This window comes from Dasypus novemcinctus, chromosome 4 (genome assembly GCF_030445035.2).
Source record: "Dasypus novemcinctus isolate mDasNov1 chromosome 4, mDasNov1.1.hap2, whole genome shotgun sequence".
Lineage (NCBI taxonomy): Eukaryota > Metazoa > Chordata > Mammalia > Cingulata > Dasypodidae > Dasypus > Dasypus novemcinctus.
The window spans coordinates 49,147,677-49,164,527 of NC_080676.1; the positions used below are offsets into that span (position 1 = coordinate 49,147,677).

Sequence of the window (16,851 nt, forward strand, 5' to 3'; positions counted from 1 at the left end):
AACTTTTCTTAAAAACTTCATGCTTTATCTTTACAAAAGCAAGAGGTCGTTGCTTCTTATTAATATCACTAGAATTATTTAAGTAACTTTAGATACACCAAGTAAAGCAATTTGAAATCCCACATAATGGTGTTCAGTGATATCAAAGAAAAATGCTCTGATTATGCCTTGGATATACTCAGTCTGATTACAGTGACTATTGCTCACCACAATAGTCTCTAAAAAATTTTTTTAACTAACAAAGAAAGGTAAGTTTATTGCTGAAACATAACAAAGTAAACAAGAATCTTACAAACTTCTTTAATGGCATCTTTACAATATCATACCTAATTAAAGGGAAAACATATTAATAGGGAAAATATATCTTGATAAGAAAAAAAATCTATTTGTTTAAGAAGTGATCATATATTATGTGTCCAATATTTTTCACATATGCCAGAGAGGAATTTAATTTAAATTAGTTTAAGAATGGACTACAAAATGCTAGATTCATATTTTTCAAAGCTTATTTTTATTTTTGTTACTACAGTCATGAATCTTTAATCTAAAATGGCCATAATTGATTGTATTAATACATATTAATCAGCATGACAGTACTTTGTGAGAAAAACAGATCTTTTCAACAATCTAAAATAACAGGCATATAATTCTCACAGTATTGATTTCAGTGTTTTCTCAGAAAACAGATCACAGCAAGAAACATCTGATATTCACCCTTTAGCCAGTCTGTTTGTTCGTGTAAAAGATGGAAGTATAATTGAAAGGAAAGTCGTGCTTTAGTGGAAAGATCATCAGACTTGAATTTAGAGGACTTGAATTTGATCCCTGGCATTACCACCCATTAGCTCTGACTCTAGGCCAAGACCTTAACTGCCCTTAATTGTACTTTCAGCAACTATAAAATGGAAATGCAAATGACTTACATCAAATGGCATGAATAAAAATCAACAACTATGTAGCTAGGTAATATGATTTAAAGTGATAGTCCTCCAACTTCATTCTTCCTTTTTAAGATATTTCTAGCTATTTGGAGCCCTTTATACCCTTATTAATAAATTTGATAATTGGCTTTTCCTTTTCATTAAAAAGAACTGTTGGAATTTTTATCAGGATTGCACTGAATCTGTAAATCAATTTGTGTAGAATTGACATCGTAATGATTTTAGTCTTCTAGTCCATGATCATAGAATGTCCTTCCATTTAGAGGATTGTAGTTAATAGTATAAATACAAGAATGTTCTTCTATGAATTAGAAAAAATGTATGTCACTATTACAAAGTGGTGAGAATATGGGAAAATACAAATAATGTAACTGATGGACTTTAGTTGACAGCAATATTTTAATATTCTTGCATCAATGTAAAAGAAGGAAATATATCAATGCCAAGGGTCAGTGATATGGGGTATGGGATTTTTCCTTTTGGACTAAGGAAAACATTAAAAAATTTACTGAGGCATGACTGCACAACTCTGTGTGAAAGTAAGAGTCACTGAGTGCACACTTTGTATGGATTGTACAAGGCATGGGATTATACAACACAGTGAATCGTGTGGATGATCGACAGTGGTTAACAGTACAAACATGACAGCATTCTCTCGTAAACTGTAACAAATGTATATTACTAATACATGGTGTTAATAATAGGGGATGTATGGAAAAATATACTAAAGGTAAGCTATCAACCATAGTCGATATGTTCTTTCATAATCTGTAATAAAAATGCTCCACAACAATGCAAGGTTTTGGTGATGGGTGATGTATGGGAATTATGCATGTTATGCATGATTGTTTTGGAAACCCACAACTTTCCTAGTAATATAAATATAAATAAATATATATACACACACACACACACACACAAACATAGATATATGTATATATAAGTTCCATACTAAAAAAAGTATTTTTTGGTTTTGTAAACTCACAACTTCCCTAGTAGTATATATGTGTGTATATATTATTAGGATAGGTCCATACTAAAAAAATCAACAGCTACCTTATGAGATAGTTTGAGATAGTATCTGACCCATAGTAAGTGTTCAACATATATGATCTGGCTTAAATTTGACTCAGAAGACCTACATTCTAATCATGATTATGTCCCTGTATCTTAAAACCAAGGTTATTGGTATGTAATATTTGATTTTGCTCTCCACATGAAGTCTCAGAATATTTTTGATATTGAATATCAAGAAATATCATTCTTGATATTGAATATCAAGAAAGGTTGTGTTTAGGTATGATCCAATATGAGAGGGCAGGCTGATGATTTATAGTTTGAGTTCATACCTTCTTCATATTAAAGCTCTTTTGTTTTATATCATGGTTGATCTCTGCTTTTCTATCTTTGTATTGCTAGAATATAAGATGCAAGGAGGTAAGAATATTTGTTTTTGTTCAACTGTCCATTTATGGCTAATGCCTAAACCATTACTGGTACTGGAATTTGAGTGGACCCAAAAAGTAACCTCTCTTTAACCCACTGCATTGCTGAATAAAAGAAAAAGAAGTTACTGATTGAAAAAAAATCAGTAAGAAAATTTAAGTGACAGAAATCAGAGCATCATACCCTCCCTGGCTTTGGTTTCTTTGAGCACTTTTTTCTCCCTGAATATCTGACTATTTCGCAACTCCTCAGGTAATAGACGATGCCTACCAAAGGCAATGAAAATGCCAACCACATGTTGGATTATTTCAACTACCAGACTATTACGCCTGAGTGACTAATTCCCAGGGAGCTTAGAGTTTCTTTCAGGTCCATTTAATAAGAATGCTGTAACCTACCCACGGTCTAGTGATACCATTTATTTCAGAGATGATTATGTGGCAACTGATAGGATCTAGCTTTCTATACTGTACATGAAGAAAAATGTATAATGTGGCTCATAATAAAAAATGCATTTACTTAAATGCATTGTTTGTTTTAATTTTTAAAAAAACAACTTGCTTATTGCTTAACTTACATCTAACAGATATACATAACATGTCACAACAAAATGTATTGCATTTTTTCCATCCAGTGGTCATGAGCAGTAGAGCAAAATAACATTCATGGAATACGCCTGTACATTCATTCTCATTCATTCATTCATTAGTGGGCATACACTAATCTATATATTCATTTAGCAACAAAAATCATTTCGTGCCAGGTACTAAAGTAGGCATGAAAAATACAAGAGGCAGAGATGGGGTCCCTGCCACAAGCAGATCACAATCATGTGCTACTAAAGTTTCCCACCAAGTCCCTTTCAATTCTTGTGAAGAAAAACGGGACTTGGGATAATTTGAATGCTTCAAACTACATTTTTTTTTTAAGGTTGACAGAGCTATGACAGATCTCAAAGGGAATCAGCTGACTCGCGGTATAATGCAAAAAAAGTGTCTCTGGATGGCATGACTTAGGACAGTTTCTTGGGTAATAGTCTAGCAGCAATATCAGGCACCTAAGGCATGTTGCTATTTTAGCACTCATGAAAACTTGGGAAAGAGTATGTTGACTCAACAATTAGTGGTTCTTTGAATTAAATGAAAAGGGAGAAGCAGGTACATAGAGTCTGTTTTAATGATTCCTATTTTCATGGAAAACGTGATTTTTTGAGGGGTGATCTTTAACTACAGAGAGATTAGAAAGTATTTGTGATGGACATTTTGAATAAACATATTCAGTAAATTTACACAATATTTAGCTTCTCTTCTAGAAATAAATTAATGGTTTAAGTACTCATTAGAGAAGACATATTTCAAATATAAGCAGAATGTTGATAGGTTCATTAAAATGATATTCATTTAACTCTGTGTGATTTTTGCAATCGTCATATATTGCAGCATATTTTAGGGTGGAAACACTATGAGATATTTGTGAAAGATATAATTAGCATTTTACAATATATTATTAGATTAGACCTAAAAAAATAATAAAGAAGTGGATGCAGTTCAGTGGTTGAGCATTTGCTTCCTATGTACAAGGTCCCTGGTTCAATTCTTGATGCCTCCTTAAAAAAAAAAAGAATGAAGTGATAATTCAGTTACTTAGAGGAATGTATAGATTCTAAATATTTCAGTTTTATTTACATTTTTTGCCTAAGAAAAGTTTAATGCAAAATTGCAAAATTAAAATATTGATGCATGTTCTTAGAAGCCACATCATAAAACTATTTTAAAGATTGTTTTTACTCATAGAAATTGTGTTATTTTAGGAGGATGTATTCCATACCAATAGTTAAAGACCAAATTACGTATGTTAAGACATATTAAAAATACAATAAATATGTTGCAAAAATTTTTAAATCATAGGGTTAGACTACATGACTTTTCATTTAGAGCAGAAAGGATCTGTGAGAATAATGTAGTTCAATCCTATGTAAGATTTTATAGGTGAAGAAGCTAAGGCCTGGAGAAACTTTTGAACATTTTTTATTTGATGTAATATTGTCAGTTTCCTTTATTGCCAATTTCATAGGAAATCCACCAACAGACAATTTCTCTAAACTACTGAATTAAGAGCTCCACCACAGCCAGCCAGGGATTGCTGCAGGACTGAGATCTGACAACACTGAAGAAGTGTCAATCTCAGGTTCAACTGTTGATGTCCTATGTTGGGAAAGGGGAGCCAAATCATATACAGGGCCTTTCCTTCAGGGCTGTGGGGAAATAGCCAACATATTATCCTTTAAACAACTTTGCTTCTTTAAAGGCCATCTACTATAGAAAATACCATGCTGTATAGTGATTATAAATGGAGAGACAACACTTTAGCAAATAAACATGGAAGGCATAGAATATACAACTCTAGCATATCACATTTGAATAAGATGAATCTAAACACTAAGTTCCACAGACATTAAACAGTCAATAAGTTATTGTACTCCTCTTTTTAGAAGTAATTTTTGAGAATATTTGACCTAAAAATTCTACTTGTGGAAACATATTTCATGAAAATTGATATTTAGGTACAAGATTTAGGTAGAATGAAGTTTATTGTAGTATAATGTAAAACAATCTGCTGTCAAGGGGAGTACATTTTTTTCTTGAAACATATTCAAAATCATTCCACTGATCATTCTTTTTAAGAATGACAATTTCAGCAACTAGATATTAGAAACCCTCTCTCCCTAAGGACTTCAGTGATAAGGATTTAGAGAACAATTAGTAGATCTGGCCCTCTTATTTATATTTTATTTGCTAGTTTTTCTCTCTCTTACCCTTTCTCTTTCCAAATTATTTCCTCCTATTCATTAAAACACTGAAGGAAAAATAATGACAGAAAGTAGATATAAAAGCTAAATGTGAGTCAATTATAGTTTGCTTAGGTTCTCCATGTTTTTCAGCTTTTATTATAAAAAACAATCCATGCTTGTTCATTACACCAAAAACTTGAAAGCACAAACCATTTTTTCAATATATTTTTCATTGAAGTATATCATTTATGCATGAACATGCATAAATGATAAGTATATAGTAAAGATTGGGAGCTTACAAAATAAGTATATATAACATCATACAGGTCTCTCATATCCACCCCTCCACCAATACTTTGCATTGTTGTGAAATATTTGTTACAAACTATGCAACAGCATTGTCAAAATATTACTACTAACTACAGGCACTACCTTACATTTGTTGTATTTTTCTCCCAACCCACCCTATTTTCTTAAAATATATCTTTATTAGAGTGGTGGTAAATTTGCAGAACAATCAAACACATATATAGAATTCCCATAAAACACCCCTTCACCAACACACCATACCATGGTGGAACATTTGTTACAGATTATGAGACAATATCATCAGACTATTACCACCAACCATGGTCCATAGTGTATGTTTTGCACACTTTTTCCATACACCTCCATTATCAACACAGTACATCTTTGTCATTGATACAAGAATATTATAGTATTGCTGTTAACCACATAGGCTGCACCAATTGTAGTTTTCCCATGCTTCACCACCCTGCAAGAGTGATGTACATCTGCTCAAGCTCACAGAAGGAAACTCTTGCATTTGTACCTTCAGCCACAATTCTCATCCACCTCTGGGTTCACTGTGTTATTCAGTCCCTAGATTATTCTTTAGCTTCCTTTCAATTGACATTTACTTCCCCAGACTACCTTTTTCAGCCACAATCCCTTTAATAAACTAGTTTCTACTCACCAAAGTGTGTTACCATCAACTTTTATCCATTTTTTACACTCTTACAGTTAATTAAAACTTCTACTTATGTTAAGAATCAATAGTTCTTCTCAACCTTCCTCTTACCTCCTAATTACCTACACTCTAGGTTTTAATTCCATGTATTGATTCTTTGTATTTAGTTCATTGTAATGAGACCATGCAATATTTGTATTTTTGTGTCTGGCTTACTTCACTTAGTATAATGTCTTCAAGATTCATCCATGTTTTCATAGGTGTCCCAATTTAATTTCTTCTTATTGAAACATAGTATTCCATCATATGTACATACCACATTCTGTTTATCCATTAATTGATTGATGGACACTTGAGTTGTTTCCATCTTTTGGCAATTGTGAATAATGCTGCCATGAACATCGATGTGCAGATGGCTGTTTGTGTCATAATTTTTTGTTCTTCTGGATATATTCCTAGTAGAGGAAATGCTGGATCATAGGCAATTCTGTGTTTAGCTTCCTGAGGAACCACCAAACTGTCTTCCATAGAGGCTGCACCATTTTACAATCCCACCAACAGTGAAGGAGTGTTCCTATTTTTTCACATCCTCTCCAGCACTTGTTGTTATCTATTTTTTTTAATAATGGCCATTCTTTGTAGTGTTAGATATCCCATTTTTGAAATACAAATCAAAACAAGATAGGGAATATTTTTTCATGTTCTTTTTGTCCATTTGTATTTCTTCTTTGGAGAAATGTCTATTTAAAGAAATGTCTATTTAAATCTTTTGCCCATTTTTTAATTGAATTGCTTGCTCTTTTATTGTTGAGTTGTATGATCTCTTTAAATAGAATGAAATCAAACCCTTATCAGATATGTGGTTTCCAAATATTTTCTCCCATTGAGTGGGCTGCATTTTCACCTTCTTGACAAAATCCTTTGAATCACAGAAGTGTTTAAGTTTGAGATGGTTCCATTTATCCATGATTTCTTTCATTGCTCATGCTTTTGGTGTAAGGTTTAAGAATCCACCACCTACCACCAGGTCCTGAAGATGTTTCCCTACATTTTCTTCTAGGAGATTTATTGTACTTGCTTTTATAGTTAAGTCTTTGATTCATTTTGAGTTAATTTTTGTATAAGGTGTGAGATAAGGGTCTTTTTTCTTTCTTTAGGCTATGGCTATCCAATTCTCCTGGCACCATTTGTTAATAGACTGTTCTGTCCCAGCTGGGTGGGTTTGTCAGGCTTGTCAAAAATCACTTGGCTGTAGATGTGAGGGTCTGTTTCTGAACCATCATTTTGGTTCCATTGGTCTATTTGTCTATCTTTATGCCAATACCATGCTGTTTTTACCACTGTAGCTAGGTAATAAGATTTAAATTCTGAAACTGAGAGTCCTCCAACTTCACTTTTCCTTTTTAAGATGTTTCTGGCTATTCAGGGCCTCTTACTCTTCTATATAAATTTGATAATTGTGTTTTCCATTTATTTAAAAAATGGTGGGATTTTTATTGGGATTGCATTGACTCTCTATATCAATTTGGGTAGAATTGGCATCTTAATGATATTTAGTCTTCCAACCCATGAGCATGGAATGTTCTTCCAATTATTTAGATCTTTTAAATTTTTATTTAGCAATGCATTATAGTTTTCTAAATACAAGTACTTTACATCCTTGGTTAAGTTTATTCCTAAATTTGATTCTTTTCATTGCTATTGTAAATGAAATTTTGTTTCCTGACTTCCTCTTTATATTGTGCATTACTATTGTATAGAAATGCCACTCATTTTTGTATATTGGTCTTGTATCCTGACACTCTACTGAAATCATTTATTAGCTCTAGCAGCTTTGTTGTAGATTTTTCGGGGCTTTCTAGATATACAATCATATCATCTGTGAATAGTGAAAGTTTTACTTCTTCCTTTCTGATGTAGATGCCTTTCATTTCTTTTTCTTGCCTTATTGCTTTAGCTAGAACCTATATTGAATATATAGAATATATAGCTCTATATTGAACAAAAGTGGTAAAAATGGGCATCCTTGCCTTGTCCCTGATCCCAATGGGAAAGCTTTCAGTCTTTCACCACTGAGTACAATGTTAGCTATGGGCTTTTCATATACGGCCTTTATCATGTTGAGAAAGTTTTCTTCAGTTCTTATTTTTGTAGTATTTTTATAAAGAAAGGTTGCTGTATTTTTTCATATGCCTTTTCTAAATCAGTTGATAACATCATAAGCTTTTTCTTCTTTGATTTATTCATGTGTATTATGCTGATTGAATTTCTTGTGTTGTATCACACTTGCATGCCAGTTATAAATCCCACTTGATCATAATGAATTATTCTTTCAATGTGTTGTTGGATTCAATTAGCAAGGTTGTTGGATTCAATTAGCAAGTATTTTATTGAGGATTTTTGCATCTGTATTCATTAGAGAAATGGGTCTGTAATTTTCTTTTTTCATAATATCTTTATCTGGCTTTGGTATTAGGGTGATACTGGCTTCATAGAATCAATTTGGTAGCATTCCTTCTTGAATTTTTTTGGAAGAGCTTGAGTGACATTGGTATTAAATCTTTGAATGCTTGGTAGAACTCACCTGTGAAACTGTCTGGCCCCGGGTTTTTCATTTTGGGCAGCTGTTTGATGACTGTTTCAATCTTTTTACTTTGATTGGTTTGGTGAGGTCTTCTATTTCTTCTAGGGTAAGTGTAGGTTGTACATTCCTAAGAATGTTTCCATTTTGTCTACATTGTTTAGATTTTTGGCAGAAAGTTGTTCATAGTATTCTCTTATGATCCTTCTTATTTCTGTGAGGTCAGTAGTAATGTTTCCATTTTCATTTTTTATTTTATTTATTTGCATCTTCTCTCTTATTTTCTTAGTCTAGTTAAGTGTTTGTCAATTTTGTTCATCTTGAAGAACCAACTTCTGGTTTTGTCAATTCTCTCTATTGGTTTTGCTGTTGTTGTTGTTGTCGTTGTTGTTGTTGTTGTTCTCCATTTCTTTCTGCTCTGATCTTTGTTATTTCACTCATTCTACTTGCTTTGGGATTGGTTTTCTGTTCTTTTTCTAGTTCCTCCAGGAGTGTAGTTAGGTCATTGATTTTGGCTCTTCCTTCTTTTTTAATGTAAGCATGGAGGGCTATACATTTCCTCTCAACATTGCCTTCACTGCATCTCATAGGTTTTGATATATTGTTTTCTCATTGTCATTTGTCTCAAGATATTTATTGATTTCTCTTGAAATTATTCTTTGGCCCACTTATTATTTAAGAGTGCATTGTTTAATCACCATATATATGTGAATTTTCCTTTTCTGTCATCTGCTGATTTCCAACTTTATTCCATAGTAATCAGAGAAAGTCCTTTTTACAATTTCAATTTTGTTGAATTTGTGACCCAACACATGGGCTATCCTAGAGCTTGATCCATGAGCACTTGAAAAAAATGTATATCCTACTGTTTTGGGGTGCAATGTTCTATATATTTCTATTAAGTTTAGTCCATTTATCATATTAGTCAAGCTCTCTGTTTTTTTACTGATCCTCTGCCCAGATGTTCTATCCAATGCTGAGAGTGGTGTATTGAATTCTCCAACTATTACTGTAAGAGATGTCTACTTCTCCCTTCATTTGTGCCAGTGTTCGCCTCATGTATCTTGGAGCTTCCTGGTTAGGTGCTTATATATTTATGATTGTTATTTCTTCCTGGCGAATCACCCCTTCTATTAATATGTAATGTCCTTCCTTGTCTTTAATAACAGTTTTGCTTTTAAAGTCTATATTATCTGATATAACTATAGCTACCCTAGTTTTTTTCTTTTTTCCTTTTTTTTTTTTTGGTTGCTGCATGCATGGGATATCTTTTTTCAACCTTTCACTTTCAATCTATAGGTATACTTGGGTCTAAGGTAAGTCACTTGCAGACAGCATATAAATGAGTCATATTTTCTTATCCATTCTGCCAGTCTGTGTCTTCTGATTGGGGAATTTAATCCATTAACATCAATGTTATTACTGTAAAGGCAGTTCTTATTTCATCCATTTTGATCTTTGCATTTTATCTGACATTTTATTTTTGACACTTTTAATTGTTGTTACTGACACTTTTAATTGCTGTTACTGATGCAGTTATCATTTCTAGACTCTCTTCTGAGCCTCTTTCTCCTGTCTTTTCAGGCTGTAGCACTCTCTTTATTATTTCCTGCAAAGCTGATCTTTTGTTATAAACTCTCTCAGTTTCTGTTTATCTGTGAATATTCTAATCTCACCCTCAGTTTTTTTAGTTAATTTTATTTATTTATCCCCCTCTTGCCACTTGCTTGCTGTCTGCTCTCTGTGTCCATTCACTGTGCATTCTTCTGTGTCTGCTTGTCTCCCTTTGTTGCATCATCTTGCTGCACCAACTCTCCATGGGCATGGGCCATCTGCTCTCCTTGGGTGCAGGTCATCTGCTCTCCATGGTTGCAGGCCAGCTTGCCCTCACAAGGAGGTCCCAGGAAGTGAACTCAGGGCCTCCAATATGGTAGACAGGAACCCAGTTTTTTGAGCCACATCTACTTTCCTCTCACCCTCATTTTTGAAAGATAATCTTGCCGAATTAAAAATTCTTGGCTGGCAGTTTTTCTCTTGCAGTATCTTCAATATATCATACCACTGCCTTCTTGCCTGCATGGTTTCTAATGAGAAATCAGCAGTTAATCTTATTGGGTATCCCTTATATGTTATGCATTGCTTTTCTCTTGCTGTTCTCAGAATTCTCTCTTTGTCTTTGGCCTTTGACATTCTGATTATTATGTGTCTTGGAGTTGGTCTATTTGGATTTATTCAGATGGGAGTGTGTTGTGCTTTTTGGACAAGATATATATGTCTTTCAATAGGGTTGGGAAATTTTCTACCATTATTTCTTCAAATATTCCTCTACCCTTTTTCCCTTCTCTTCTCCTTCTGGGGCACCCATGACACATATGTTGCATGCCTTATATAGTCATTTATTTCCCTGAGACCCTGTTCAATTTTTTCATTCTTTTCTTCATCTGTTCTTTGATATGTTCACTTTTGGAGGCATGTCTTCAAGCTAACCAATGCTTTCTTCTGCTTCCTCAAATCTGCTGTTATATGCTTCTCATGTATTTTTTATTTCATTTATTGTACCTTTCATTCCCATAAGGTCTGCTATTTTTCTATGTATGCTTTCAAATTATTCTTTGCTCTCCCCTAGTGTCTTCTTAATTTCCTTAATCTCTATCCATCTCACTGAATTTATTAAGGCAATTTGTTTGAATATCTATGATATTCAAATTGTCACAACTCCTTTATGTCATTTGGAGGCTTATCCCGTTCCTTTGACTGGGTCATAATTTCCTGTTTCTTGGTATGGATTATAATTTTTTGTTAGTGTTTTCACACCTGGCTTGCTAAATGTATTTATTCTAGGTGCAGTTTCTCCCTTTAGTTTAGGGCTTTCTTGTCTTTTCTTCCTTGCTGTTTATGTAGTAAGAGCCAAGGATGTATTCATGCTATAATCTGTGAAGGCTGAAGCTGCCCTCACTGCCCCAGGAATTGATGAAAATTCTCCCACCTTTTTCCTCTGTCAGGTGTAAGGAAAGAACTGAAGCTGTGTATAATAATCCAAGTTGAGCAGGACAAGACTTTCTGTATTTGCCTATAGAGACTGATGAAGCTTCACACCCCTTCCTCCCCTTCCTTAGGCAGGGATGGAGTGTTAATTGTGGGCAGCAATCTATGCTGTTTGAGTCCAAAATGAACACAGTTGCCCAAGTAAATTGATGTAGCACCAGACCCCCTGCTGGGGGTGGGAATGGACTGTCTGGAGTGCCCAAAATCTAATCTATGTGGGGCGAATATGCCTACACTGCCATGACAGGTTGATTGAGTACTGTCCCTTCTGCCCTTTATGGGGTGGGAATGGAAACACCAATGCCCAACAGATCAGTTCCTGTAGGCTGAAACTATCCACCATTGCCCAGAGAGGCTGAGGAGGCACCAGCCTCCTCCTATCCTAATGGGTGGTGGGGATGGTGTTATAATTGCCCAACAGTTCAGTACCTTTAGGCCGAGAATACCTACTATTGTCTGGAGAGGTTGAGGAAACACCAGCCGCCTCCTATCCTATTAAGGCATGCAGTTGTATCCACAGGCACCCAACAATTCAGTCGCTGTATGCTAAAAGTACACACTGTTGTCCAGAGAGGCTGTGGAGATGCCAAACCCCTCCTTTCCTATTGGGGGATGGGGGTTGATCCACCAGGTCCCACCAGTCCAGGCTGTGTGGGCCAAAAGCACCTGCAGTTTCCCTGAGAGGCTGAGGAAACACCAGCCCCCTCCTCTCTTATGGGGAACAGAGGTGGAGAAGGACTCAAAGGCACTTAACAAAGCAGTTTGTGTGGGCTGAAAACTGCTGTTGCCCAGAAAGACTGAGGATACCCAGATCCTCTCCTATCCTATTGGGGTGCAGGCATGCAGCCTTAGGTGACCGACTATTCAATCTGTGTCAGTGGAGAGCACTTGCAGTTGCCTGGAGAGCCTCATGCAGCTCCCCCCCAGCTTCCTCCCTGCCGGAGGTGGGGCTGGGATTTAGGCTAGAACTGCAATGCAAATGTGACCTGGGTGGAAAGAAGCTGGTCTTTACTAGCACTGTGGTTTTCAATCAGCCCTGTTTCCCCTCATACTGGGGGCAGAGTCAAAATGGTAGTTTCTAGCCTCCTTTTGACCTAGACCAGATCTAAGTTTAGCTGTTCCTAGGATTATACTTTAGCTTGCCAAACTTACTAATCAGTAGCTGAAGTCAGTGCCGTACTGTGTTTTCCTCCCCTGTTTTTTGGGAATTGGAGCTTCCAACTCCAGCCATGGAATAGCTCCAGAAGCAGCTTGCACCACAGGCACTGACCTCCATGGTGTGGAGGACTCTACTCACGAATCCTCTCTGCAAATGGGCAATCTCCTCCTTCCATATTTTCAAGGATGTTTCAGGATGCTCTGCTTGTCTCCTGGAATTTCAAACAGGTGCTTTAGATAGCTCTAGGTGATTACTAACTGCCCTGTAGCATGAGATGACTCCAGGAGCTCCTTACTCTGCCACCATCTTGGTTCCCCCAGCACAAACCACTTTTAAAAGAGTAGGAAATATACCATTAATGTGGTATACTTACATTCTATATCTGTTTTAATTTTTTATATATTATTTCCTTTAAAAATTTGGAATTATATAAAATTATATGAAGTTTGAATTTATATAGTTGTATATACAATTATATGGGAATTTTTTTCCTAATAGAAGTAAATCATAAGCATTTTCTCTGGACTCTCTTTTCTTTAACAGTTGCTGCTGCGTCAGAACACCATCATTCTCATTCATTCTATTGTTCAGCTATACTCTTGAATACTTACCTTATGCCTGACCCCAATAAGTTCAATGGTAGGAAAGATAAGTATAATCCCTCCCAGGGACACAGTGGACTTGCTGAGTCCACTGCAAAACTCAATAAAACACATAACTAGTAATTGGGAAATGAAATATAGGTGTTAACTAGATTTACACAATGAGCAGCAACTGCCCATACTCAAAATGACACTTAGCAATATTCTTCTTCAATATTCTTCTTCATTTCTTTAAGGCCCCCCACATATGCTTTTCCTCTCTCACAGAAAAGAAATAGGATTAGCAAATCATGACCATTGTTTCTCATATCAGGTAAGACACATTAAGATGAATGAGCTCCTTTCCCCAGAAAGATCAATTTAACAAGTGAAAGCAAAGAGAAAACCGAATGTTTTTAATTCTTCTGTCCCATTGTACATATCAATTATATACTGACTAAAAAAGAGAGAGGCATCTTTACATTTAAGATGTGTCTCAAATAAAGCTAATCAGGAGCAATTTTTGGAATTTTCAAAATTTTCAAAATGACATAGTAGGAACTGATCATTCAGAAGGGGTTCTCCAACTGAGCCAGGTGCTAATTCCTATGTTGCTGTATCTGGAAGGTCCAGTGGGATAGCCAAGGACCTTGGATGGCAGCTAGTCAAGTGGAAGTCCTCAAGAGGTTCAGAGCAGTGGCTCTGTACCACACAGTATGAAAACACTTCAATATTTCAACAACTACTATAACTAGATCAGTCTTCTGACAAATGTATCACACTACCGTGGGTGATTTCTGCTCTAGTGGAGAACATAACAGTGGTCAGAACAGCTTCCCTTTTAACTCAGAACTTTGTGGCAAAGCCTCTGTTAATCCTGCCAAAGTGGAACATATAGATCTGGATGGACAATTAAAAACTTCTATGTGCAGAGAACTGAAATCAAATTTAGGCAATATATGAATACTGCTTAAATATTATGTAGCTTGAGAAAAATAAAGGAGAGAAAGAGGTCAGTAGAAAATCCTACTAACTGGGCTTCATATATGGGGGGTCTAATATGCTTGTTTATTTTAAAAGAAAAAGTTCAGAAAAGCAAGCCATCCTATCTTAGCCACAATGTTGAAATTATATGAACTTAAATACACATGATAATAATTTAAAATTTTCTCCCCTCCCCCACCCCCCTTTTAGCTTTCCTTATTGGAAAAAGCTGGATTTGGAGGTGTTCTTCTCTATGTTGATCCTTGTGATTTACCAAAGACTACAAATCTTACCTATGATGCTTTCATGGTATCACTGAATCCAGGAGGAGATCCTTCTACACCTGGTTATCCAAGTGTTGGTAAGTTCGTTATTATTCTTTATTATTCTTGTAAGTATTACAAGGTTCAATTTGTAAACCCATGCGACTTAACATAATCAAAGGATAGTGAAGTTGAACAAGAATTTTTACCACACATTTTTAAAAGGGAATTTTTTATCTTCTCAAAATTAAACATGGCCAATTTGTTGGAGTAACCTTAAAAACAATCTGTAACTGATTTTTGCCTCATGAAAAGCAAGCAAGCATATTTTATGTGCTATTATTGATCAACTGATAGATTTAATACCACAAGAGTGGGCATTCCATGTAGATGGAAACAAGTTCAACTCCTCAGGAACAAGAATTTTCTTCTGCTTTGAGGTAGCTATAATAACTTTTACTACAGAGCCTAGAGGTGTATGCACTCCAGTTAGGGGAATAGAGCTGTAGGAAATGATGCTGGAGAAGCGTGGAGTTAATATAATCAAATTATCTGGCTACTTAAGAGAAAGGTTGTCTTGGTTTAGGTAGTCACTGCTGGTGCAGAGATGGCCATCTCTGCATTAATCGTCCTTTTCTTTCCCAATAAGTTGTGTTCATGATAGTGGGGTCATGCGGCAGGGAGAAAATAACTGCGGTTTTGGCAGATGCTCACTGTATCATTGAATTTCTGCCCAGTATGTCATTGATTAATATTCTACTTTTACAGACTTGGCTGAAGAAAAACTCTTTGAACCTTCTTCCTGGGTGATACTAACCCATTAGCCATAACATTTCAGTCAGTAATTAAACTAACAAAAAAATTCACATACTTATCTATGTATTCTGCCAATATTTTTCCTCTCTTCTGCAAAATATCACAAAAGACTTTCTGAGTTATCTTGCTCAAGTCTAGTTGTCTTTTATCCAAATAGAGTAACTTTACCAATGACTGAGTAATTCTTTCCAAGAAGAAAATAAATCAAGTCCAATATTATCTTATAATTTATGAATTTGTATTGAATTTACTGATTATCACTTTGTCTTCTATACACTGCAATAGTATCCCTTTAATAATGCCTAACAGAATCTTCTCTGGGACCCTCTTGATCTGTACTTTGTAAAGGCTATATTCAGTCAAGTTTTGAAATTAGAATCAGTAGGTATCCGTATACAATCTCTGTCTACAATTATTACTGTGATGTTTGTAAAATGATGATGTCATTTCCATCATTCCTTTAGTATAATTTTCAAAGAAATGTTTTAAAAATATGGGTAGCCATACCTAGTAGCCACATTGCCAAGCACAGATGAAATGCTCTCTAACTTAGGCAAAATTATAAGTCTAAGACTTAAGTCTTTGAAGCTAAGACTCCTAGCTTCAATGACAAAATACCAGCTTCACATCTCTTCAATTAGCAGTAACAATTAGCAGCAATTCATATAGTCATTAAGAAACTCAACTTTCAATTGACCATTATCGATATCCGGTCAAAAATTATTGTGGAAGCAACTGATATTTGAAAGAGAAAGTAAATGAAACATGTTAATTTACCTTTCCTGATGGTCAGAGTGCAATAGACTTGGATTATTGTAGTTCAGTTTCTCATTGAAATGACCTCAATAATCTAGACTGTATTATGCCGTTAGCTTTTCTTTGCATATTTCATAAAAAAATACAATAAATGACATTGTCTGCTACGTTACTGAATGTCACTTATGTATATAACATGAAAAACTCCTTTGCAAGTATAATGCCAGTGGGGAGATGGTATGTTATTTTCTGTGTGAGTCTATTCAATACATGGAAAAGGGAAAGAAGTAACCCATTATATATCTCTTTTTGCCCTGGCTGCTAAGAAGCTCTGATTGAGTGCAGTAATTTATATCTTTTACTTTTGATTATTTATATTTCCATCCCCAAATTGCCCTAAACTCTTCTGTGTCTTACAGTTTCATTTAAATATATTTTAATAATGTAACCTTTCTCAATTATGTTTTGTGGAGAGGGGGAGGTGGAAAGGCAAGTTGTGAATTGTTAATGAAAACTTC

At 35.1% G+C, this 16,851-nt stretch overlaps 1 protein-coding gene across 4 annotated transcripts in view; it reads left to right on the forward strand.

Moving 5' to 3' along the window:
• The window catches only part of NAALADL2 (N-acetylated alpha-linked acidic dipeptidase like 2), a 1,069,483-nt gene that overhangs the window by 469,292 nt on the left and 583,340 nt on the right, over window positions 1–16,851 (forward strand). For all 4 annotated transcript variants that reach the window (XM_071214620.1, XM_058295358.2, XM_058295357.2 and 1 more), the window contains exon 5: window positions 14,709–14,859. In XM_071214620.1, coding sequence (XP_071070721.1) covers window positions 14,709–14,859 — 151 coding nt within the window. The remainder of the gene's footprint in view (window positions 1–14,708; window positions 14,860–16,851) is intronic.